General features: G+C 50.1%; 1 protein-coding gene across 5 annotated transcripts in view; it reads right to left on the bottom strand.

Moving 5' to 3' along the window:
• STK32C (serine/threonine kinase 32C) overlaps positions 1-27,189 on the bottom strand; it is a 95,404-nt gene that overhangs the window by 19,645 nt on the left and 48,570 nt on the right. For 3 of the 5 annotated variants that reach the window (XM_063338842.1, XM_063338845.1, XM_063338846.1), the window contains exon 2: positions 25,377-25,432. The exons of 1 other annotated variant lie outside the window; for it this stretch is intronic. In XM_063338842.1, the coding sequence (XP_063194912.1) occupies positions 25,377-25,432 (56 nt within the window). Of the gene's footprint in view, positions 1-9,036; positions 9,146-25,376; positions 25,433-27,189 lie in introns of those variants that run through there. One more of the 5 variants, XM_063338847.1, reaches the window with a different exon arrangement.

The following is a 27,189-nucleotide window of genomic DNA, read 5'->3' as shown; positions in this document are numbered from 1 at the left end:
TGGGACAATCTCGGTCTCCACTCAACAGCCCCAGCTATCTCATCAATTTAGAGGGGACTAATGAGGCCCACTGACCTAGGTGGTATTAAAAATGTAACGGGCAGGGAAAACTGACTCTTGGCTTGAAATACCTTTCCTTGAGGTGGGAGTTATCATTAAAAAACGCAGTACGTGAGCAGAAGAGTTCAGAGCTGCCTCTCCGCTTTGTGCACAAAGTTTGTTTTTGTCACGAAAGCAGTCACGCATTTAGCCTGACTTCGTTTGACATCAGTGCAGCACCCAGGAGATTCCTGCCGGTGCCTCTCCCGAGGGCAGACACGCAGCGCTGCTCCTGCCACCCCCGCTGTCACGCCAGGAGAATGTCCCCAACCTCGCTCACTGCAAAGCCGACCCTGTGGCTTCCCATTGCCAGAGCGTCTCCCCCTCTGCTGAGCTGACACTAAATCCGTCCCTTTGAACTGTCCCAGTAAGAGACAGAGAGGGGCAAGAGAAGAGCCGAAAAGTCCAGGGATGGGAAGCCAGGAGGAAGCCCCGCGGCAGGAGCCGGCATCCCGCGTTGCGGCAGGGCTGCATTCCTCCTCTGCGCAGCGCCGGGCGCCTGGAGGACTCCGCCATGCCGTGCCGTGCCATGCAGTGCCGTGCCAAGCTCCGGCAACGCTCCCGGGAGGCAAACAGACACCGCATGGAAACATGGCACAGCACCCAAAGCTCACCTGATTTTCCCCTAGCGTCTGAAAATCAAAGCAGGGGGACAAAGGGACCAGCTTTAATTTGAGAAGAACGAACGACCAGCAGCCTCTGGAGCGGGAAGAGCTGGCAGGGCCCTGAACCGCTGTCCCAGAGTCAGCTTGGTCGTCACTTATTTTCACTTGCTTCCAGCTGATCCAGGGAAAACATTAAGAATTTCAAATTTTATACCATAATTTAACATTTAGAAACCAAAATAAACAAACAAAAAAATAATACTAGGACTAAATAAGCAGAAGATAACTGAGGGACTTAGAGTTTTGACCAGTTTGTCTTCTACTACCACCCCCACCATGACTGTAATTTGCAGGGATGAACCTTGCTCTTTCAGTAGGAAGCATACGCACCATTTACACCCTCACACAAAGCTGACTTTAGGACAAAGCCTCAGGCTAAACCTTATTCTGTAGGATCAAAGCACTCTCCATCACACCGCGGATTAAGCACCAAACGCAGAAACCAAGTCCCTAACCTGCCAGGAATTATTTGGCTTCTTATTCCCCTGCATCACTCACTCAGCTCCTGCTTGCAGGAGTTATTTCTATTTTCCACCCAACCCTGGTGTAAGTCGGCATGGAAGCGGAGAGCTGGGATTTGGGTGTGTTCTGGTGTCCAGGGGGCTCAGACATTATGTCCTTTTTGGAAGTTTTTTTTGTTCTTGTTAATTTAGGATACTTTCTTCAATCGTCCACATTTTTGCTGCTCTGTACAGTTTTCAGTCCAACTTGCTCTCTCTCAGGCAGGCTTTGCCTTTCCTCCTTTAGAAATCCAGGAACTTTCTTCCTGCTGATTCTGAAGGAATCAAACGGGCTGAAATCCCTGCTCAGATGAAAGGTCATCTAATCATTTAATAGCATGTCCTGAGTTATCTCAAACTAATTATAAAGGGGCAGCGCAATTTGTCAGGGCTCAAACAAAAGCAAGTAGTTTGCATTCTGGGCAGGATCTGCGGAGCTGATAAATACTTGAGATTGCTTGATCTCGGCAGCACAAAGATTATTTTTCCCTCTGCAAATGCAGATGTCCTCTTCAATCAAGGCACCCGCGATCCTCTCCTCTGCAGGACGTTACCGTCACGTCGGATGCGGGTGCCCACAGCTTGGTTCACAAGATCTCCCTTTTGCTTCCCAAGATCTTCCTTTTGCTTCCCAACTGTGAGCAGCAGGTTTTCTTCTTGAACCTCTTTGTGGCTTCTGCCTGTGAAAGACGAGCCAAAGGCGCTGTAATCCTTACGTACACACTTTATTGACTTCAGCTGAGAGCCATCAGCAAGTTTCAGTGTACAAAGCTGGATTTCACTTATTTTGTTTTTAGAGTAGAGTCAAGGCTCAGCATCGGCAAGCGTTACGCACCAACGGCAAACACCTTAATCCTGCACAAGAGCAAACCACAGCTGAACATTGCTCTAGCTCATAAAAATGCCTACTTGGAGTGGTTGCACCTTGCCCACATACATTGATTTCTCCTCTAGCTTCTGCTGACTTCCCTTGGGTATTTATTTCTGGACTCCCCATGTGGAAAACCTACAAAACTCCAGTTAGATATTGAAATGGTTAAAAAAGTCTCCGTATTTCCCATTCTCCAGAGAAGAAAAGCACTGCAGTTCTAAGTGGTCATTCTGGAAATGGCTGTGACTCTGGGATGACGCATCGATCCCTCTGGCAGAGCTTATTTGATCCCAGCCACGCTCCCCAACCATTAATCACCAAGAGCAACAGTGTTCAGCTCGCAAAAATAAGCCAACCCCAATGAAGTCATGAGGAATTATCACAAGCAAAAGCACAACCAGAATCTGGCCCTAAGCTTTTACCCAGCAAAGGAAACATCAGTCACCTCCAACACCAGCCACCTCCTGCACCAGTGGCCTGGGGCCAGGCGCTGCCTCCGCCTGAGAAAGGCAGCGCAGAAGACATGAAGCGCTGGGCAAAACCCGGTCCAGCCTGCAGCGCTTCTGCTGCGCAAGCTCAACGAGACCTAGCAGTCGCTGTACCTGCCAGGGCCACCAGCACGATGTCCCAGCGCTGCGTCCCACCGCGATGCAGGCTGGACCCTGGCTGAACCACCGACGGTGCTCATTCTCCCCTTCGGGCTGCCGGGGCCAAACCCCTCCCTGTTTTCCATAATATCTATATAGCTGCCATTTTACTTCAAAGGTTGAAACTTGAAATGTGAAGCAGAAAAATAAAATTGCCCATGGCACCCAAAAGCATCAGTAGGCTTTGGGACCGCCTGGGGAAAAGAGCCTCTGCTGCAGGGGACAGCATGGCAGCAGCCTCGGGAAGGATCTCGAGGAAATGGGAGATTTGCAGCCTCTGTAGCAGAAAGAGCAAAGTTCTCTGTTCTGAAGGGCCAGAAGCAATAAAGAAGCACTAACCATGATGTATAAATAGCTCGAGCTTTTTTGGAGAACCAAGTGCATTTTTGATCACCAAATGTTACAGCAGAAATGTGGAGAAAACAGAAAGAACTGGTAATTTGTGACAGAGGCACATAGGCACGTGCTTACTGCACCTCTGCTAAGACCACCCCGACTGCTGGGCTCGCGGGGAACGTCGTCTGGGTGAAATGCCAGTCACTCCAGTACGGCTGGAAACCACCCACAGGCGCCCAGTGAGGGTTTAAGACTTTGAAGACAGACTGCAAAACCAGCGACAGGCAGCTCTTCCTCGCAGAGAAGCGTGGGAAGATCGTGAGTGCTGGTTTCTTGCAAACCAGAGTTGGTCGAGCAAACAGACAGTAAAGCAGGTAAGAAAGGGTTTACTGTAAGTCATGCGTTGCTGCTCTGCTGCTGAAAGAATAATCTCCAATACTGGTTTTTAACAAGCCCATCTCCTCCAGACGGGCTTTCCTCTAACAGCTCACCTCTCGAACCAGGACAGCTTCACTGCTCCGAGTGCCTCCGTGCTTTAGGCAGCGGCTATGTCCCATCAGCTGGAGGGCAGTTACTGCCACGCAGGAAGAGGCGGAGAGGACTTTATTTGGCAATTAATGCCGTAATGGGCAGAGCGATGTCCATGCGGGAGCAGAGCAGGCAGAGCCGCGGTGCCGGCGGTGGGCAGGATGGGGCTGCAGGCACCACAGCTATGTCCCTCCGGTCCCCCCAGCACAGCACCTCTGGGACCCCCCTGCTTCGCTGTTGGAGAGCATTCTGTACCAAGAGCTGCATGCAGAATCTTGCCATTTATAAAAAAAAAAAATAAAAAATTCTCAGCTGCTTTCAGGAAAGTACCAAACTGGGATCGTGCTACCCTGAAGAGAAACCAAAGGCATTTGACACGGCCACGGTCTCACCCTGCACAGGACGCAGTAGCGGTTACCCCGTCATTTACAGCAATCTTCCTATCCGCTTTGTATGATGGCACTGATGGTAATTCAAATACAATCTTTGCTGGTAATTAACACCTGTGTAACACTTGCAATTAAAAAGATAATATTAACTTGTTCTACAGTTCTCATAAACATCAAGAATAAAACCAGCTCATCAATTTATTTTTTTTTTTTTAAATAGCCAAGAGAGCAAAGCTTAAAGCTGCCTTCTAGGTGTATTTACAGTGATTTAATTAAAATATCAGGGATTCATTAAGACATGAACCAAGGTGAGCAGCTGGATGAAGCTCTGCTGGAAGCATCTACCTCCTTTCCACAGGCCTGTCCATGACTTTATTGTCCGACTGGGAAGGGGCCCAGTGGCTGGGAAGGAGCCAGGTCATCCCCCGTGGCACTCCACACAAGGCCAGGCGTGGGCAGACACGAAGGGGATGGTGACTCTGCCAGGGCCATGGCCCTGAATCACCAGCACGGCCCCGCACCCCCCGGCTCGGGCTGCCCCAGCTGCTCAGCCGCTGCTGCCATGGACTTGGGTCCATTCCCAAGTCCTCCCTGTCCAGCCAGGGGCATGGTCCCCTGAGGGCCACAAGCAACGGGAAGTGACCTGTGCCAAAACCATCTGCTGCCTTCCCGTGGGGACACTCCCTTGGTCAAAAACTCCTTTAATCCCTGTAATTACCATGATGGCTCCCAGCTACTGCCTTGTGACAACCCAGGCACCTCCTACAAAGACACAAAAGCACATGAGTTATGGGTAGTATCAGGTGTGAACCTCTGCCGCTGACAACCTCTGCCGAAAATCACCTCAAATTTATCAAATCAGATTTATCTACCAAAAGCGTTCTCAAAAACGCAACAGTCATGTTGACTCTGACAAAAGCAATGACCCGGCAGCTGGGTCTATCTGACAACACTGCCTGGCTCTGCAGATGTTCTCCTCTCCCAACACCCAGAAATGAGCAAATGTGGAAGGACAGACAGACAGACAGACAGATGTGCTCTCGAGAAGCACGGCTGGATGTGCAGCTGTGGGCAGCATGAAGCTGCGTGCCTTGGGCAGCATAAATCATGAACATAAAGTAAACTGATAATTACCTGATACCCAGGACAGTAAAATCAGCTGATCTAAGGGGAAAGGGCTGGGGCTGAAGACCACAGGTACCCCCACCCAGGAGCAGCCCCCCTACAAGAGCAGGCCCAGAGGAGGCACCCAGCATCTCAAGGATGCTGGTCCCTCAAAGGTGTTCCCTCTCCACGGTTGCTGACCCAGGGCTTGGCTCAATGGGCGCAGGAGGCTGGAAACGCTCAGGGCAGCCAGCACTGCAGGAGCCCGGGCAGCCCCTCACCGTCCCTTCAGGGCTGGTCCTGTCGGAGGGAGTTCTGGACAAGACGGAAGATTTCAGACCTGTCCCTAGAAGAGCTTCCCTGACGATGATGGTGGCCCAGTGGGCGATGGGTCTGGCGCAGTTCAGAGGGACCTCACGGCACCCTGCTGTGAGCCCACGGCCACAGTGGGACCCCCGCAGCCCCAACGCGCCAGGGAGGCTGCGCCACCGCCAGCGGAGACAACTCCGGGGAGCAGGACTGCAGTTGCACACAACTTACCCGTGATGCTTACCCCACGCTCAGCGGGGACACATTACTATAATACTGTCTGATCCTGAATAACAACATACTTTGAAACAATCAAAAACCTCCATTGCTTGATGATGCAGCTTATTTAACCAGAACTTTGTTCTGGGAACAGTTTTGACAGCAGTGTCTCTGGCAGTGTTTTTCCCAACTATTATCTCCAGCACACAAAGACCCATTTAAAAGAATGGGACATCTGCAGCTCTGGTCCCCGCGCCAATCTGCACGGCAATCTTCTGTATTATGCCATGTTAACGAACCGGGCTCGGTGGCACAAACAGGCAGGCGGCTGCTGGCCGTGACGGCAGCGCTCCTCCACCTTCCCACATCTCCTCCAGCTTTCAGCCGTGCCTTTGCACTGGCTCGGGCCAAGGGCACTGCTCGGGGCCAGGCCTGCACGGCGGAACCTCCCTGCGTTCGGGTGCTCACCTGGGAAATTGTGTTCCTCACAGGAACGGACACTTCCCGGTGTAACAATCACATCGCTGCTCCTGCCTGCTTCCACACCCGCTCCAGGTGAGGTGCTGACACTCACAGACGGGGCACATGGCACAAACAGGTACACAGAACAGTAGAATCACAGAATCCCAGGCTGGCCGGGGCTGGCAGGGCCCTCTGGAGCTCACCCAGTCCAAGCCCTGCCAGAGCAGGGTCACCCAGAGCAGTTGCACAGGAACGCGTCCAGGCGGGTTTGGGATGTCTCCAGAGACGGAGACTCCACACCTCTCTGGGCAGCCTGTGCCAGGGCTCTGCCGCCCTCACAGGAAAGAAGTTCCTCCTCATGTTGAGATGGAGTTTCCCGTGTTCCAGTTTGTGCCCATTGCCCCTTGTTCTGTCCCCGGGCACCACTGAGAAGAGTCTGGCCCCATCCTCTTGCACCCCCCCCGTTAGCTCTTGCTGAGCATTGATGAGATCCCTCTCGGTCTTCTCTTCTCCAGGTACCTCCTGCTGCTACTCTGCTCTTCTCTGCAAACACTCCCCCACCTCTGGGCCCCTGACGGACACAGCAGCAGGCACACCAAGGCCGTTGGACGATCTCCAGCCTCCACCGAGGGGTCCGTGCTGCACCAATCTGCTGGGCTGCACCCAGGCACGGGCACCCGGCCTCCGGGGACACCCGGTACTGCAGCAGCGCTTCTGCAATTCACAGTTTCAGCCACTTTATAGGTACATCTCTAACAATAACAGCAACTATTTTAATAACACCGTCTCCCCTTCAGATGCAAAGGTCAAAACCAGAACCTATCTACCCAGATATAAAGCAAATTAAAAGGTTTAAAGTTGCGGTGAATGGAAAATGACTGCAACCCTCAGGAGCCACGCTGAGGTTACCAGCTCAACAAATCTGCCCTCATGTCTTCAAGAGCTGATTTTGTTTTCTGTTCCAAACACTTGCCATGTTTCACTCCTTAAGATATTTTTCATGGAGCCTTACAACTTTACTTTTTCCCTGCTGAAAAGTTATGCTTTATCACAAGATTGATGAAAGACTGGTTTGTCAGAACACCATAAATCATTAAAACCTCTTTAATTCAGTACTGCTGTTTGCTACAGCCAAGTTGTAACAGCAGCTGATAAAACTTTTATTCATAGCAAGCCTGTTGGTGTTTTCAGGTCGTGTCAACACTTCTGTTAAAAATCCCTTTCTCAGTTGCCTATGCTAGAAACAAAAACCTCTTCTGACCTAAAATAAAACCTGCCGTTAGAGATTGCACCTCAGCATACCATACATCAGCAGCTTCAACTCTGTGGTCTGAAGCATGTGGTCGTGTTCTCATCTCCTGCGAATCTGCAGACCTCCTTGAAGTCCAACAGATCCGTACGGATTTGTATCACCTACGAATGGGGCCAGCCCTCTGTGTACCGGGAAGGTAAAACACATGGCACAGGTATAGCTTGGAGCGTGCTCAAAACACACCCTAAACTAAGCTTCCACCTATTATTTTTTTTTTTTCAGAATGAACCTCACTTCTGTCTTGCCGTTGACATAAATGGCACAACCAGCACACTGGAACTGCGGCAGGAAAAGCTCCCCTTATTGGCGCCTGCACACAGCAAGCGGGGAGCCGAGTTCTTCTAGTTGGCATCTGTCATGGAATATTCTCCAATTTTCCTGCAGGAGTTCATGAGAGGGGGATGCAGAATGTTATCTACATGCTCTGAATCCTATGATTTAAAGCAATTTTAGGTGGTTCAGATTGAGCACTTCCTTTTAATGTCACACTGAGAAAATAACATCTCGTCAGACATTAAGCAGATGTTTCTATAATCGAGTTTTGGATATGGGTGATTATTTGACTTGCAGCTCCAAAAAACACATAGACTTTTTCACCTCATGAGAGACATTAATCCAAATAAACAAGGAAAAACTAGAGAACTGACGGCATACAAACCTAAGAAACAAAAAAATAAAAAAGGAGCATTTTTCTTTACTTTTGTTTGCCCTCGTTCTCCACCCTCTCCCCTCTTGAATTCCAGCTATACAGTTTCATCATTTGATAGAAATCATAGGCCATCAGATATCTCAAAATCTGGTGTCTTTACTATATTTTAAAGCAGAAATGTAGGCATTTTGGAGCATCCTTTGGTCATGGTCTTGAGCACGTGTCTGGTGTGGCGTGGCCGGGATTTGCTGACCTCCGGGGCCCAGCGTAGCAGAGCCTCACTCGGGAGCTTCCCAAGTGGAGGGAACTGTGTTTCCCACCGCACAGACGGCTCTGCCGAGCGCGGGGAGGAGGACAAACAGGGAGATGTGTTCTGGAGCTGTCACGCTTCCTACGGAAAGGCTGTTTGGCATCTAGATTTTTGTGTAGCTTCAATCACATGCTCGTTATCTCTGCTGGGCTTTTCTGGCTTTAATATTATTTAAAGAAGAATGACGAAAAACCAGACCAACTTGCAGAAATCCCTGAAGACGCCATGACCCGTCTCCTTTCTGCCTTTTGGATATATCCAAACCTGGATCCACCATTTACTCCAGCTCAGCAGCACTCCACGGATTTACACGAGGAGCTGGTCCCCTGTATGTAACTACAGATAACAAGTCTTTTCTGAATAAAAGGTGGAAAGTACGTCTTCCTATGGCTGACATATATTTTGAGTTAAATCTTGTATTTGGAGTCATCTTTCATACAGCCCTGATTACATCCTGTGACGTTTTATATGCTGGTCGAAGAGGCAGATGAAAAGATTTTTTTAGTTACGTATTTGATAAAACTTGGGAACAGAGAGAAATCTAATTATTTCCAATGAAGAATGGAGGGTTTTATTTAATCTCTGAATGTAAATTAATGTTGAAGCTCTTCCTGATCCCAAGGCAGGAACACTTACTGTGCTATTTCGAAAAACCTCATCACTCGTCTTTAAACGGCGCTGCCGGGCAATGGCATTGAGAGCGACGTGGCCTAACGTCTTCGTTTCTGTGCTGCTGCTGCAACACGCCTCCCAGGCACCAAAGTTTCCATTCTGTGCTGAAGTAAATAAATATAGGTATAACTTTTCACCTAAGAAAAAAGGGGATACTCATGTTTCACAGTGCAAAACCTTCAGCGGGAATTAATGCCACCTGCAGCCAAAAGCTTAATTTTTCATTGGCAGAAGCCTGCTTCATTGCGCTGACGCGTTTACCACCACATGGCGGCACAGGGATCTGCCCTGGTAGACATCTCCTCTAGTGAGGGTCCTCTGTACTGAAAGACCTCGTTTTACAGCACCAGGCCAAGGTATTGCAAACGAGCTACCACACCACAGATGCTCGTACCTAAGATGCAGCAAATTGTGAAGTGACTCCCAGTATAACGGTGAGCAAAGCTCACTCTGGTTCATTAAAAACAGCTAATATGCCAGAGTGATGAAAACCTCCCACCTTTACCATCAGCTGTTGGGCTGCCAACTGTCTGTCAGGAATCAGAGTAACTGTAAACTATTGTTACTTGACAGCAAATACCTCTGTACACGTACTGTGCACGTTGCACACAGCATTAATTCCTCCATCAACCACAGCACCCTTCTGCACGTTTGAAAACAGTAACTTGGCTGGATGGAAGTTTGGCCACATTCAAGTCCCATCTGTTCAGATTTGCTTTTCAATATCGCTTTAAAATCCCTAGTATCTTTCCCTGGGGAAAAAGGACAGTTCAAACATAGACCTTGTAAGACTTGACCAAACATAGCTTTATTTTCCCTTTGTCCTACATGCCCAACACTCAACACAGAACATGTGAAGGGCCACCAACAGAGACCATATGAAGGAACTATCAAAGTACACAAACAGAGAAAGCATCAATGAGAAGGCATCATCTTGGAAGTGAGAAGACTAATGATAATTTGTGGTTAAGACCAACTTATCATGCCTAGCACAACTCTATTAACTACTGATGAATTTCATTGTGACCATTGTTGACCCTTCCTTCAGAAAAAGCAAGAAAGCAAATAATACGGCAGCTCCAGCATCTACCTCTGCACATGTAGGAACTCAGTACACAAAATATGCTGGGTCCCTTTTCCATGAGGAATCTCTTGCAATTCTTCTAGCAACTGATTTCTGTCATGGCTGGCTGGAGAGAGCCGTGTTGCCTGGAAGAGACAGCTGTAGGGGCTGGGGAGATGGGGGTCCCTTCCACGTGGGGGCACAGGGGCTGTGTGTGGGCACGTGGACATGGACAAACCCCCCACTCCTCCTGGCTGGTCTCCTTCCTCCATCACTGCAGCCACCCCACCGGCTGAGCCAAGCAGATGGGTCATCAGTCACAGCAGACAAGGGGTTGCCTCCAGCCTGTTCCCAAGGAGCCACAGCACTACTCCACAAGCCTCTCTATCAAACCTACCCAACAGTACTTGATTGTATCATATCACCAAAATGAAGACATATGCTCCAAGCATTCAACAGCAGAGGATCTTCCTACTGCGGCTCACCCATTAGGCATCTACAGAGCTTTTATGCTTCCACTCATTAATGCTGCTGAGTTATTCACCATCCCTCAAGCAGCCCATCACCAAGCATGTCTCCATGAACATCAGACAGCGTTACCGAGCTGAGTCATCGCTACGACTTCAGCCTGGCCGCCCAGAGGAGCCAGCAGCCACCCAATCCAGCCCTGCGTGCCCAATGGCAAGCAGATGGATTTCATGGCAAACTGTGCTCACTGGATTAATGGGAGGGGGCACCAGGAAGGGGCAGATCAGCAGATCAATACCAGCTCATCGCTGCCACTGAGCAGCAGTGCTTGACCATGGCTTAAATTCTGCCTCAATCCTGGAAGCATCCAAGAAGAGGAGCTGCTGCCCACAAAGGTCTCGACTGGAGCACTCTGCCCAGGAACAACCCTGCTCATCTATTCTCTCTGATACGCCCAAAGATGATAGCGGGGGGCTAAAATCTACTTTTCTCATCTTATGCAAGTGTTCTCCTTTAAGTTTGTATTTGAGTGTATTTCCCTGCTGAGGAAGTAAGGTAGAGCAGAGCAGGGCTGAGAGCCCGGGGATGCAGCGCGAGGCAGGGACCTCTGCAAGGAGCACACGTAGGGCACACGCAGCAGCCTCCCGAGCTACGCGTCGCCCAAACAGCTCCTGCACCCGTCCTACACAGCACGCATCAAACCGGCAGCTGGGAAGAATGGGTTGGTGGTTATTTAATCTCCAGCGTGGTTTGGTTTAACTGCACCATTTGCTGAACAGGAACAGATAGATACTTTATACTGCATTGCCCTTTATTTAGAGGATTTTTTAGCACTTACTTTTAAAAAGAATTTTTAGATCAAAAGTAGTAATACAGCACAACAATCTTACTGCGACTCTGAGTGAACAACATCAACAGAAGGATTCTTGATGGATTTTGTACAGAAATAGTAACTAAACGGGAGGTGACAGTGAAAAGCAGAGATGCAAAAGACTTCTCTTTAATAAATACTGTTTCTTTCCTTTTCTTTCTCTAAAAAAAACCCATGTGTTTACAGTCCAAAGTGTTTTCTTGAGGGAGGTAGAATTCCTGATCAGGCCGCAAAAATATAATTCATCGCAAGTGTGACAGGTCAATAAGAATAAAAAAAGTATAAAAGATTAGAAAAGCATATTGCAATTGTCAAAGTGATAACTATAGTTAAGGTTTTATTTCAGAGAAAAAATCTCCAGTTTGTGTGAAAATGGAAAGACTAAATTTAGAACTCATCAATGTTTTCGTTCCCATTCTTTTAATTTTATGAGACTATTGAAGCAGATATAGTATTTTTGCTATCCACATTATATAAATGAACACGTCTAGAGCTTTTCGGCAGGTGGCCCTTGCCGGGTTGTACCTGCCGGCCCCTCGCTGCCCCGCCAGCACCGGCAGCGCTGCCGAGTGGCCACGTCCACCTGGGCTGGCCAACAGTCTTACCGATGGGGAGTCAGACGGAGGAAAGCAGCACTCGGGGACTCAAACCCACCGCAAATCACATCCTCTTACTTACGCTGCTCACAAAGCTTGTTCTTTATTTCATGGCCACTTTCTCAGACGCTCTTCACTCGTGACAGGCTGAGCAGCTTGGCCTTTCCCTCTGCCCGCTCCTCGCTTCCCTGTTTCCCCAGTGCCGAAAGCAGTATTTAGCAGAAAGATACAGCAATAGAGACCAAAAAAGAGCAGGCACCTAAATGACAGAATACACCTGAGGCATGAGAATTAGTCATTTCTGTTTCTTCCGCCCTAAATCCATCAGTCTGGGGCAGAGAATGAAACGAGAAGCAGCAAAGTCCCAGTGCATGACTGGTGACAGTGTGCTTGGACCCGGTAGGAAGCCGGTTTTCTGCTTCTGAAGAGCAGCGGGGTCTGCAGGACAGGGGGCGGCACATGCCCTGCTCCCCTCCCGTGTTCACATACGATCACAGAATGGGTTTGGTTGGAAGAGACCTTTAAGATCACCAGGTCCAACCATTGACCCAGCACTGCCGCCCCCACACTCGTGCGCGCTGGGTGCTCCATGCGAGGGACCCAGCCAGCTCATCCGCTGCAGCCGAGCCAGGTTTTCTGGGTCTGTACAAACATTTGCACCGCACTTGGCTGAATTAATTAATTGTCAGGGAGAAGCCAGACAAATATCAAGCTTCTGAGAAACTGCAGAGAGCAGCAGCTCTTCGTCACTTGTTACTGGCAAAATGTCACCTTTTGTGCAACAAACACGCATTCCTGGTTTCCTTAAGCGCTTCCTAATGAAGCAGGTATTCTATATAATGCAGGTCAGTTTTTCAGGAAGCTTGCTCCAGGCAGTCAGAGAATGAAAACACTCAGGAAAATATCCAATCTGCTGCACTTTGACAATTCCGGCTGTTTTCTGACCACAGCCCCTGGGCCTCAGATGTCACGGGTTCCCGCACCACCCAGCTGCACAAACAGCAGCACCGTGCCCACTGAGGACTCGGCAGCACGCTCGGACACGGGGGGTTCGCTTAAGCTGAGCCACTGCATGAAAAGGGAAGGTGTATCTGAAATGCTGACCTGTACTTACAGCAAATGACTCCAGGATCCTCAGACTTTGTAAGGCACGTGCTCAGACATAATGATCTTAAGCAACGCCATAAACAAGCAGGACTGAGGCTAACCTGGCTAGACTCATACAACAAACTGTGTAACTGTCACAATACCATTAGGTAGCGAGACTGTAAGGCTCTTTTGCTTCCCAGGGAAAAAGAGCTATAAATAAAGACTGCCTGGAAAACCACAGCCCTTTTACAAAAGGACATCTGTCAGCAACACATCCTGCCACTTCTGAAGGACAGACACCCACACGGGGGGACACGGCTCACTGCACAGTTTAAGAAATAGCATGCAGTTCAAATCCGTAATGCTGGTGCTTCCTCCCTTTGGGAGATGCACAAAAGGAAGGCAGCACCTCATAGCCATCGTAAGCTCGGTGCGTTTGTGCAGGTGTGAATACATACACGTGTGCACGGATCTACCTACCCACCCATCCTCGCTCTCCCGGTAGAACCCAGTTGCACAGGCCAGGGTAACACAAATAAAAATCCTGGTTTACTTTCCAGATGCAGTTCCACGACAGTAAAGCAGCATCTCTTGACTGCACCACTACTGAGCTACCACCTGGGACGTGCGCGCCAGCGTGGGGACAGGGTCCAAAGGCCAAGGTGCACAGGAACAGAGGAGAAGGAGCTCAGAGGCTGCTGCAGGGGGTCACCAAACTCTGAAGCCATGCAAAATAGAAATGGCACATAAGTAGAAATGAAACGGAAAGGGTACATAAAACCAACACAGAGGTCTCTGGGGACTCAGTGGCTGGTGTGCAGCTCGGGGCAGCTAGACGCTGTGCAATACCATGGTCGTGGGAGGGAGGAGACTCCACCCCGAGCAGAAGTAACATGAAATGCACTCTCATGGTCTCCCAAATGTTGTCACATCAAATACTCAACCCTCCATATAACCTTTCTGATCCACCTTGAAAGGTCTATTCCATAACAACTTTTCCACATCCTCTTTTTGCCTGTCCCCAGAATCCATCATCACAGTTCATCTGAGAAACAAGGCAAACCACTACCTTGTCCTTAAAAGACTGGAAAACCGGGAATTTCAAAGCAGAAAGGCAGTCAGGAACACTGGGAGGAATAAAAGCATATCATGTGCTCATCAATGTGAAAGATGCTTCCTAGGAAGTCTGGCCATGAGAAGGTTCTGTCCCATGGCAGGTCCAGCCCAGGTGCTGCGGTTGACTTCTGGTGCACTCCACAGGCGGCAAGTCTCTCTGACTCTGGCACAATGATGTCAAATCTATCATTACAACAGTGGTTTCTATTGCAAATGTACACCACTTGCATCAGTTCCTATTTATATTTCTCACGTTGCATTTTTTCTTCATTGCTGAGACACAGAAACTCTCAATTGCCGCCTTCTGGCTTGTGGGCAGCTCCCGTATTCACCACAGAGAAACCTGAACAGAACTGGACCCAGTGCAGCTTTATGGATTTCTGTCTGCACAACTACCGTGAGATTTGGATTTGGTTTTAAGCGGTGCACAGACACTTCCATAGGAAGTCATGAACTTCAGACTTTCATTGCTGGTCCAACCCACAGGAAGAAATACATCACGTGCAGAAAAGGAGAGTCTCCCGCAAACATCATTGAATCGTGGTGCTGCCTAGGGTAACAAAACGGCTACAACCCATAATGCTCTGCATAAACCCAGACAGTACTTACGTTAACAAACTATTATAAAAGCGCTTAGGGAATATTTGCTGTATCATGCTGATATATTCGTAATTTCATAGGAACAGAGGACATTGTTCCTCATCATTTATGACATTAAGTGGTTTGTAATTGGATTGTCCAACTATGAGCATTAAGAGAACATCCCAAACTCATAAGCTGCAGCTTCCAAGGGCCTGTAGATGACTTCGATGTCCAACGGAGCCTCAGTTTTATTGTTGCCAAATCCCGCATCTGAAGCTGAAACATCCCATGCTCTTGGTTCAGTTAACCAGCTTGTGGGGGTGTGTTGTACGACGGCTTGTCAGAACAAAAAAAAGATCCAAACGCTCGTCATATTTAAGCCACTGAGAAATTTATAATTAACATTAGCAAAGCGGGGCATTGTTTTTTTACTTTAAAAATAAGACTGTTTTATGTGGGCCAGGTGAGACCAGCAGCGTGGTGTGTGCTGCGCGGCTGGCAGGGGACAGGCAAAGACACCGCTGCCAAGGAGAAGGCACAGCCTCGGGGCTTAGGGAGCACACCTGAACTGGAGTTCCTCCTAAGGGTCATGCTACAAGAAAAATAATCAGATTTCCAATTATTAATCTGATCAAGTGCCAAAATATTCTGCTCTTTGTCCTCACAGATGGATGATATTTGAAATTCGGTAACGTCTTCCGGTGGGGTTGCTTCGTATCCATGCCACCCAACCCCGCGCTGCCCTCTGCTCTCCCACTGGCTCCTTGTGAGAGTCCGCGAGACTCCAGCAGAGTACGGAAAGCTCCCACGTGCAACATCCCCTCCGAGACCTTCAGCTCTCCGTCTCCTTACCCCGTCATTAGGTTGGCCCTTCTGAACACAAGGGTCAGTGACTGATTCAGGGACATCTGCCACTCAACAGACAGCATACGTCAATCCATAACAAGGTCCCCTCAACCCAAGGCCTAGAAACGAGATTGCATTTGGGGCTTAGGCAGGGAGGGGTGGGGTGTGCGGATTTTGTCGTTAGAATTTAATATTGAAAAATTACTCACAGGTAAGAGCTAGGAAGAATTTGAGCAGAAAACAGCTATTTAGCCTTGATGCATACACAGTAATGTATGTGAGAAAACATTTCTGCTGACACAAGCCAGAGCAAGCTTCCATTGCACGGACGGGCAGAAGCTTCACCCCAGGATGGTGCTTCTGCTTCCAGACGAAGAGGAGCCCGCGCCGCGGTGCTGAGAACGCACACCCCGCCAGGCCACCCTGCGCCATCCATCACGGCTGCACCAGCACCGCCTGGTTCCCCGTCCCAGCGCTCCCAGCACGGACAGGGGTTTGCCAGCCCCCTGGCGCCTCGTGCAGCACCCGCGCGATGCCTCCTCTGGTATTTACAAGTTGTACAAACAGTGAAACAGCAGCGACAGCAGGGAATGACAGACAAAAGCTGGGCTACCTTCAGACCCAGGAGCACGGGTTTTGTCTGGCAGAAGGAGACCGCAAACAAGAGCCAGAGGTCCAACCCAGTCCAGGCAGAGAGAACGTGGTAAAGGAAAACCAGGCAAAGAGCATGGCAGAGAGATGTCCTAGAGGGTCCAGCCTGTGGTCCTTGTCAGAGAGATGGCTTGGGTTAATAACAACAATAACCAAATATACATCGCCAACAGTCACAACTAATTGGAAAAACACCTTGTTTTGAAAAGGGCACATGAGAACACACTGGGCATTCCCGTCCATAGAGACTTCAACGCCCACTCTCATTTTGGGCGGCTGGAGACAACTGTGGGACTCTGATCGGGGATTTTGTGGAGGAGAGAGAAAATGCCCCTCAGACAGCTTGGCTGCATGCCTCCAGCTTACAGGACTGAGCCGTACCCTCTCGGGAGTTGTTTCTTTTGCCTACGCTGAAACGGCACTGCATCATTTTACTCTTTATAGCAAACAAGAACTTCATAGTCTTTACACAAACATGTCATGGGGAAGATGGATTATGGATGTGCTGTCTAGGCTTCCTCCCACTAACGACCTTTCTGCAAACTGCAGCAGGGAAGGAGTGTATGTGCCTGTCGCTGGGTGAGTTCAGGGCTGGGAAAGCTCTGAGAAGGGGTGTGGGGCCTGAGGGAGGCCGGGCTGCCTCAAACGCAGCACCATCTCTGCCTCCTGGGCTGTTTTCAGGAATTACCTGACCCAGGGATCCTTGCTTTGCAGAGCAGAGCGAGTGAAAAGCGGACTCTTCACATCGCGATTACGAGAGCAACACTCCTCCTCTGGCACAAGGCAACTAAGCCTACAACGGTGCCGGTGACAGCCACATCGCAGGGCTGCCCCGACACCGCTGGCCACCTGCCCACCCCCGTGCCTTACAGACTCAATTAACTACATGGCAATTAAAGAGGCTGGTTTGTGCCAGGGAATGGCGTTTGTTGCTGTGGGGAGGCTCCTGCCACACGGATGCATCGCCTGGGGCCACACGCGTTTTTGCAGAGGGATGCCATGGGCTGGGAGCGGGCACAGTGAGGAGAGGGGTGCGGGTGGCCAGTGGCACAGGGCCATGTCCTCCGGTCCCATGGAACCAGCCAGCCATCGCCGCAGCACACCTCACCGCGCTGCCCGGCTGCTGACTGAGTCTATAGAGGCTGGGGTTGATGTCGCATTTACAAACACAGACATCCTTTTTCCTTTTCATTTCGTGCTAGCTTTTTTAAAAATTAAAAAGAACTTATATAAAATTACACAAAACTTAAAAACAATTTATATTTCATGTTTCCTTTTTTCTTCATTTTGTTCAATTCAATGGTAGGGAAGGAAAAAATACAGGGGAAAAACCAACAGTGAGACAGCTCGGAAGTGGATACCAGAGGCAGGCACCAGGGACATCCCCGCGGCCGACAACACTCAAGCAGGAGAGTGAGGCGAGAACGAGGAAACGGGGGCCGGGACCATTCAGCACCCTTTGTCCTTCCCTTTTCCATCACTTAGCACCACTACAATCGCTAGTGACAGTTCATCATGCCGCCAACATACGACACACAAAGAGCGCGGGCACATCCCGAGGTGTCACCACTAGCGCTGTGACATTTTGCATCAGTGCATCGTATGGGGATGCCGGGACCAGTGCTCCCCACGGCGGCGGTGGGCCCCAGCTGCCCTGGCCACGCACCCCGGGCCCCGGTTTTCCGGAAGAGGAGCTGTGCTGCATTACAGCGCAGGCTCACGCCAGCAGGGATCCAGTCTGCTGGGCTTGCTGACGGCTTCGTGAATTAAACATTTGTGTCTGCTTTCCTAAGAAAATGAGGTTATGGGATTATTCTGTTCACGCTCACCCCTACCGACTTGTAGGACTGTTAGCCAGTTTCAGCCAGATTTTACAGATGGATGGACATCTCAAAGATGCGAAAGTTCCTCTCAGCTTTGTGAAAACCAATCAGACACACAAGACAGAGATCCAGACGGAGGGAAAGGCTCCATCACTAATTAAACTGTATTATTAGACACCAGGGAATAGTCATGAATTCATCACACCAAATCAGGCTTCGCTGCTACACATGAATTAGTAGAGACAAGCTTTGTTCTGGCAACGAGACACTAGATCCTCTCGCTGTTGGGCACTTTGAGAGCAAAAGATGACGGAAGAAAATGACAAAACTTCAGACGCGGAGTAAAGAGGTGCTTTTCCCAACAGCTCTGCAAGCACGAGGTGGAGCAAACCAAATGAGAACATCTTCTGGGTTGTTCCGCAGTGGATAACGGAGAGAGATTGGGTCAAGCACAAATTTAACTCTTGGTTGTGCATGAGACCTGCAGGGCATTTCTCAACGCGCAGTGCGCAGCCAGCACAACCAGCGTGCTCTGCCCGTCCCCCGCGGCCCAGGAAGGGAAGCGTCCGAGGAAGGAGCGGTACGAGCAGGGGTGTGAGCGGGTGCCACATACTGCACCAGAAAAGGCACCCTTACCCTGTGAAAAGGCTTGAGCAAAATACACAGGAGACTCCTCCTGACACACGGTGCAATGAATCAGTGGACAGAATACGACGCGCTCAGGGTCAGCGCCTGTCTGAGAATAAGCGTCACATTCGAATGCCATGATTTGCAACCAGCACCCCGTTCTCCTCCAAGCCTCCTGACAACTAGGAGCCAGCAGGTTTCAGGATTGGGGAGGGATGGAGGCCGCCTGAGCAGCAAGCTGAGACATGCCATGAGCACGGGGCGACGCTGGCACACAGAGCAAAGCCATCTCCCCCAAGAACCAGCGCCCAGGAGCTACCGCTGGCGCTTGGCCCTCTGCAGGGGACAGTACCCTCCTGCACACACTCGTGCAACGGGGCTGCCTGAGAGGGGCTGCAGCAGCCGCCCAGGCCCAGGGGAGGCCATGCCACCCACCATGGCACCTGCAGGGGTGGCCCAGGGGCCACCAGTGGGTCTTTGGGTGCAGGGGATGCTCCCACCCTCTACTCTCACATGCCACTTTCCTGTCCACAGCCTCCCGGCTGCTGATGGGAGCATCTGTCCCACCTCCCGTCCCACGCCAGTGTGAATCATCCACGGGGAATGACGGGGGCTGAAATAAACCCCAGGCAGTTTCTAATGCAAATGTTAATAAGGCACTGGGTATATAATAATAACAAAAGTGGGCAGCTTTTACTACATATCACTGTCTTATGAAGTCTGATCCTTCAGAAACCCCAAGCAGGTCCCTGGTGGGGGAACGCAGTATTGTACGGGGGGTACGCAGGCCTCCTGCCAGCTGAACTCACTGCTCACTCCATCACTTGAGGTCATTTGGCAGCATCTTATGCTCTGTAATTTTACTGCTCCTGCCCCCACAGTGCGAGATCTGGACAGTGAGGGAGTGTTGGACCACATCGTCACTTCGGATTTTCATTCTTTGCCATTCTCTCTCCCGTGGCTTTTACCGGTGACACAGCTCAGCAACATCCAAGAAAGAAAAAGAAGTCTCTAAATACTACCTAGGAGGTTGCATCAGAGGAAGGATAACCCTCCGTGGGCTCCGTGCTTTCTCACACACCCGCTCGTGGTCACTGCCCGACAAGCGATTTGGGCAGATGTGTCCCCCCGGCCAGGGGAGCTGCCCCTGTGCCGCACGCCGTGGTGAAGCACATTCTTCACACCACTGCTCCTGCCATGGCGCACCTCCCGCCTGGAGGACCTGCTGCGTCCCGCACGACACCCGGTGTGGCTCTGGGGCCAAGCAGGAGGGTGCAGCAAGCCAGGCCTCCCCCTCCGCCAGGCTGGGCGGGGGGTCAGACACCCCGGGACGCAGGGACGCCCCTCGCCTGGCTGTCCCCCCTCAGCGAACCACAAGGCCGTTTTGAAAAGCAAACGCATTTGCCCCGCCGCAGCCTCCCGACAGCACGGCACGCCTGTGACACGGGGCCGGGGCTGTCACCAGCGTTCCAACGTGTGCCAGGGCCCGTGTCCGGCAGGGATGCGTGTCTGGAGACCCTGCTGCGGCCCTGACAAACCCTCGGCCGCACGCCAGCTCCAGAACAGGCAGAGGGGAAAACAAGGGCAAAAAATCCCCGTGGTATTTCAATATCAAAGGATTATGTTTCTAGCCTTTCTTTTGGGGGAAAAAACCAACATTTATGAAGGCAGAAAAAAAAGACCAAGGATCAAGCTTGTGTTGATATCAAAGAGGGATTCAGCTGAGAAGAGACTTTAAGGGAATTTTATTTACAGTATATCTACTGGGTGGGCATTTATGACCTTTAGAAAACGGATTAAAGCTTTTCTATACCCAGCTTCAGGTTGTGTGAATTATTAAAACAACAAAGTCATGAAGGTAAGGTACTTTTGCAAAGCAAGCCACCCTGCAAGCATGTTTTCTTTGGCAAGGCAGGTGAGAAGCCACCCCAGGGAGCAGGGACCCCGCAGCCGCCCCAGAGCCGGGAGGGCCGCCAGTGCCGGCCATGGAGGCCGACCCCTCTGCCCACAGCCACCGTGCTCCACGGTGCCGAGGACGGCCGTCCCTCACCCCGTCCCCCGTGGTGACTCCTGCCCAATCCCCAGCTGCCACCGCACCGCGTCCATCGGATGGCTGGGAGCTTGTGTGGGGTCTCTGTTCTCCAGGCCCTCACTGGGCAGCCTGCCTGCCATAGAAACCTCTTTACTACCAGGTGGGTTCCCCTGAAACTCTGCAGGTCCCAATAAAATGCCAAAAATTACTCAAAATAAAGATAAAAAGCATCTCTGTGAAAAGGATCCTGGGGGTCCCAGCGGACAGGCTCCATAGGAGTGAGCCATGTGCTGCGGTGGCACAGAAAGCCAACACGGTGCCGGGCTGCATCACCAAGGGCATCACCCGCAGAGACAGAGTCATTGTCCCACTCTGCTCAGCGCTGCTCAGGCCACACCTGGAATACGGGGCTCGGTTTTGGTCCCCGCTACACAAAAAAGCTGTGGCCAGGCTGGAGAGGGTCCAGAGAAGGGCCACCAAGACGCTCCAAGGACTGGGAAGCTGCCACATGAGGGAAGGCTGAGAGAACGGGGTTTGTTCAGCCTTGAGAAAAGAAGGCTCAGGGGAGACCTTATCACCACGTTCCAGTGTTGAAAGGGTGGCTGCAAAGAAGATGGAGACTCCCTTTTCACAAGGGGTCACATGGAAAAGGTGCAGGGTGATGGGTACAAGTTACTCCTGGGGAGATTCCAGTTGGACACAAGAGGAACATTTTTCACAGTGAGAACCATCAGCCGTCGGAACAGTCTCCCCAGGGAAGTGGTGGGTTCCCCAACACTGGACACTTTCAAGATCCAGCTGGACAGGGTGCTGGGCCGTCTTGTCCAGACCGTGCTTTGCCAAGAACGGTTGGACCAGCTGATCCTTGAGCTCCTGTCCAACCTGGGATTCTGAGATTCTATGATTCTATGATTGAAAAAGAAGAAAAATGAAAGCAATGCCCCCCAGGCCCCTGTGGGCTGCCTGCACGGGCCCACTCGCCCTGAGAGTTATTTCCTCTTTCTGGAAAATTTCGTTTCATGCTGCTGCTCATTACAGCCCCCATTGCCTGTTTTAATCCCCTATTCCAACAGCAAAGACATAAATCCATGCTGAAGAACTTCAGATGTGTTTTCATTTCCTCACAGCAGTTAAAGTGGAAATAATGAATTCCCATAACCTATCCAGTTCTTTGTTCCTTGGAAAAGGCAGCGGTGGCTGATTCGAGGGAGAATCGAGAGGGAAGCCCAAGTGGGAGGAGGAATACAGGGGTGAACACTCCCTCAGCTGCCTCCCAGTTTGAACGGCCAAGGGCTAAAGCCAGGAGAGGTCCATTTTTAAGAAGGGAGACGTCAGGATACCTGCAATGCAACCAACACCTTCTCAGATTTCCGCATCTCATGGAGCGTAATGAAACTCGGCGCCCATTTCCCACGAAATGCACCACATTCTGGAGATGTGGCTACTGGCTCCTGCTCCTTGGGTCGCGGCAAGGGACCAGCTAAAACCTGAGCAATTTCTGCTGCTTGAGAAAGGAGTCTGTGCTACAGGGGAAACACAGTGCTCCTATTAAAATACTGAAAATCCAATATATACCACTAATATGTATGGAAAATATTACACATTTGCTAATTTGAGTAAACATGGAATTAAGCATGACCTTCATTTGATTAATAGTATCTTAAAGATGATTAAGCCCATCTCTAGGAAACAGAAATTGGCTGGATTTTGCAGATATGCCAGAGCCACAGCTCCAGGGCTCTCCAGGTTCTCCAAAAGTGATTCCTGAGTTCCTATTTCCTTCACTTTGTACAGTTCCTGTACCAAGGACCACACAGTCTGTCCTGAGAGGTGCACAAAATGAGAGTTCAAAGCAAATGCCTTGCCCAAAGAACCCAGCGAGTGGCTGCCCCCTGGGTTCCGTCACTACAACATCACACGGCACCACAGGTTTCACAGGTCCCTTACTGAGGGTCCACGCCCCCGCTTTGAGATGGACGGGACACCGGCTCCTCAACACCTTCCTGAATGCAGGCAGATAGTGCTTAAATCAACCAAAGCAACTAAATTACTCATAAATTTCAAATAACAGTTTTCAGGTAGGTAGTTCTACATTTTCTGTAATTAAATGCGAGTTGTAAATGACTTTGTAAATATAAAAAGCTTTTCTCAGTATCAAAGGAAATTTAGTATATTCACATAATTATCCAGAAAGATGACAGATGAATCATTTCAGCATTTTGTTGAAAGTGTATATACAATTCTGACGCCTGATAGACTGCTACGTGCTAGACTTAACCTTTCTTTAACATAAACAGGAAAGGAAGCAGCCCTGAGGAGCAGCTCTCTTCAAAGCCAGTAGGGTCCTACCCTGGGACAAGAATGTTTTTTTCTCCTTTTCATGTTGAGAGCAGAATTGATCTTCCAGCACCAAGTGCTGCTGCTCAGCAGAATAAACCCTCTTTTCTCTTGAAAGTTTACATTTGGAAGTACGAGTCTTCTCATATGACTGGAAAAAAATGTTACCTGCTATTTTTTATTAAGATTCTGAGTTAGGGTTTGGTCTTTGAGGATGAGCAGAAGTCACAAGACCCTGAGAGTTCCCTTTGTTGCCAGGAGCATCTGGAGAGACCTTCCTCTGCTGTCTGCTTTACCTTTACAGCGCTACCCTAAGGAAGGACCTGAGCTTCTATTTAATCATTCTCCACCGTCTAATATAACCTCAGAAATCCAACACAGCGCTGCTGCCGGCTTTCACTGCTTCTTGCTCGAGAGACACGGCTGCAAATATGGGCGACTATTTAAAACCACCCTCCCCCTGACTCACACACTCCTTGGCATTACATTTCCATTACCCTGATCCCATGTGGACTGACAACGAAGCCAGGCAGGAATTCACGTGGGTAGGTTGTGCCCCGAGCACGCCAGAAGAGTGTAACAGATACCTCGGTGTTCGTCAGTTAACTGAGGCTGCAACAAAACACCTTCATTAGCAAGCAGTGCTAATGGCAGCACTATGACTAATTGTGTCCCCTCTCTTGACACCAAGAAGAGCTGGACTCTACCTCATCGAGACTGCGGTCGGAGGTTTGTACTGTTGCTCAAGACCAATGCTATTCAATACATTTTAAGTACTCAAAGAGATTTTCAGTAATTGGTAAAAATTTGCTCTTCTTAGCAAACAGGTCTCAGATCTCCCGAGGAAATTCTGCTTTTGCTAAGTTTCTGAGCATCCGAATAAAGTTTCTGAGCACGGAATGCAGCAGGTCAGGCTGCTCACGTGGCCATCGCCCAGCGTGACGCTGCCTCGTTAGGGCTGTGACGGGCAGAGTGAAAAAGCAAAGGAGAGTATGGTTCATCTCCTGGGCCAGATTCAGATTTTCTTACCCTCATGCTATGAGCTTTGGACCAAAGTGAGCTGGGAGAAAGTGCCCGAGGTGCCCAGACCAGAAAGAAACGAGAGAGGGTACGGCTTTCCTCTGACCGCTCCGCTTGTCTTCAGTTTGCCCGAGCAGCATGTGGAGACACGGAGGCGCTCGCGCCGTCCTCTGAACTAGTCTGTGCTATTTCACAGGGTCGATATTGCACATTTTGCACCATTTCAAAGGCCATTTCCCTGTCCCACCCCAACACCCAGCCCTGGCAGAAAGCCCCACACCACGCGGCCGTCACGCAAGAAGATTACGACAACCAAATTCAGCAATTTTCGTGACTTGTCACCAGGGTCATCGCTCCTACAGCTCCTGTCCACGGGGCGCAGACGTCTCAGCCGAACAGAGGGACACAACTACTGCTGGGGCACAGTAAAATGCAGGTGACCAAATAACTACAGAAGAGAACCAATGCAATGAAGCCTCGTGCGCGTGCACGGACATACGCAGGTGCACGCACACAGACACGCCGCACTTTGTGCTTGCAGTGCAAAGAAATGGTGTAAAACGCCACAACAGCAAAGAGATATCTACACGGGGACTGAGTGAGAGTCGGTGAAAAAGGGAATGAAAAAGGAATAAAACTAGGAAATCAACCAGTAAGTGATTTCCAGAGCTATCCAGCTTTTTGATCATCACCTCCCACCTTCTCCCACATGCTTGGCAAAAAAAACTTGTTAAAAATAAACAACAAAAACTCTTCAGCATAACTCATTTCTGAGTGGGAAAACAGCTCGAGGCTTCACAGAACGCTCTCGACCAAGTTGTGCCAGCTCAGTCAATCACCCAGAACACCTTCCAATGCCGCCCTGCCTTACTGTCCCCCCTCACAACCTAGACACCCCCTCAGGAAAAAGGAAACAGAATGAATACTTGCCACAAAACGGTCACAATTGTGCTGGTAGTTTAAAATACAGCTGTTTCACTAAGATGCCAAGAATTAAAGCAATGCCAAATGGCAACAAGGTATTTTCCTGAACACATTTTTCCTGTGTTTACTTAGCAGCCATCATCCAACCATAAAAATAGCCTATTTCAGCACTGCTCCTCTTTCAATGTATCGTAAGTAGGTAACAGCAGGCACCTGATAAAACATACAAGCAAACTCCAGACCGAGCGTTCAAGCCTACCTTGCCAAAGCTTCCCTTCCCAATCGCCCGGAGAATCTGGAAGTGGTCAAAGTTCACTACAAGGTAAAGAAAAAAGAATTTAAATTTGTAAATGCTTTACTGCAAAGATCTTACATTTAAAAAGAGAACAAGGAGGCAGCTAAAGAGCATTGGTCAAGCTTTTATTGTAAGTCACCGTCTCCCGGGGAAGATGCGGGACAGCAGCTGTTTTTCTTTCAACAGCGTCTTTTTACCTGCTTGAAGTCGCTAGCACACAGGTTGAATGAGATTACTAAAGAAGTGGTTTAGCATGAGTTAAAATACAGCTTCGACCATGTCGGCACAGGACAAGTCTCACAGCGACGCCGTAAGCGTGCACAAACTCGGAGTGCGGCAGAGCGGAGGACGCGGGCGCACCACACGTCCCGGCTGCGCTCCCCGCGCCTGGCTCCGTACCGCTCGTGCACATCCAACAGCCCGTCGCGCTGGTGTCTGTGCTTTCCAAAGGACAGCATCGAGAGGACGGGGACTGGCTTCCACTCTCTTGACATGCAAACCCTTCTGTACCACATCTGTTATTTCTTCCAGAGCCACGATGAGGAGTAACGAGACAAGAAGCCAGTGCAGGTCTAACACTTCAGCTACTGCCTTCAGCAGCAGCCACTGTCAACAAAGTTATTTTTACCAAACTTGCTGTGGTCTAATGTAAGATCAGTCTTAAATAAATAAAAAAGATAGATCTATTTATACCAATAATGAGATAACTCCCATTGCCATATAGATGGAGTGCCTCACAGACAATCAAATAAATAAGCACTGTCACAAAAGCCGATGTGAAGGACCCGGCATTACTCCCATTCTACAAATTGCCTCTTTACACCTCAGTTCCTTGACGTCCTCAGCCCAGTAAGCTGCACCATGCAGCCCACGGTGCAGCCACGCTCCCCGCGCCAGCGCCGGCTGCTGCACAAGCACGTGCTTTAGCTGTTGGTCAGCCTGCAGCGGCCAGGCGCTGGGACGGGGTGACTGTTGCAGGGCCCTTCCAGCTGAGCTACTGTGTTCTGTCCTGAGCCCGGTGTGCTCTCGAGGTGGCCATACGTGTGTAGGAGGAGGTCACCGGTGGACTGAGCTGCGCCCTGCACAGCTCCACCCGCCAGCCCATGACATTTCTGCCACGAGAGCCTGTCCGTGCATGGGGACCCTCAGCATTTCCTCCCCAGAAAGCTCCCAAGGCTGGACAAAGAGAAATGCTTGGCACGGTCTTGGGGATTTGCAATGGGAATGATGCATGAGGTGGTCAACAGAGAGCACTGAACCCATGTTTGACCAACAGCGGAGGCCAAAATCACACAGGAAGAGCGGGAGCAAAGAATTCACTATAAATATTCTGAGTCCAGCTCCCAGATCTTAAATAAATGCACATCTGTCATCTCTGAGGATGAATCAAAAGCCCACGCATGCCCGTGGAGTTCCTATTACCCTTTTGTGCTAGGCTTATATCCAAAATATTGTTATTGTCACTTTTGTGGGATATTTTCTGCAGAACTCGGAAAACTTTGCCAAAGGAAATTGAAAACAGAGTCTGGGCCAGTTCCTACCACGTATCTCCCCCCACTCCGTAAGCAATGCTGAAGGGCAGATGCACCGTCTCCTCCCCCGGGATGCTCCAGGAGACTCCATGAAAGACCACGTGGGCAAACCAGCGCTGCCCCGTCCTTCTGACACCTCAGCTACACGCGTGGTGTGTCATGTCCCTACCGCTCCCCTCCTCCCTGGCGAACACCTCCCTTTGAGCAGGATTTGGCGCGTCTTGGGCTGAGAAGCCATGAGACAC

This window comes from Chroicocephalus ridibundus, chromosome 6, assembly GCF_963924245.1.
Source record: "Chroicocephalus ridibundus chromosome 6, bChrRid1.1, whole genome shotgun sequence".
Taxonomy (NCBI): Eukaryota; Metazoa; Chordata; class Aves; order Charadriiformes; family Laridae; genus Chroicocephalus; species Chroicocephalus ridibundus.
This window is presented reverse-complemented; position numbering and strand designations above follow the sequence as displayed.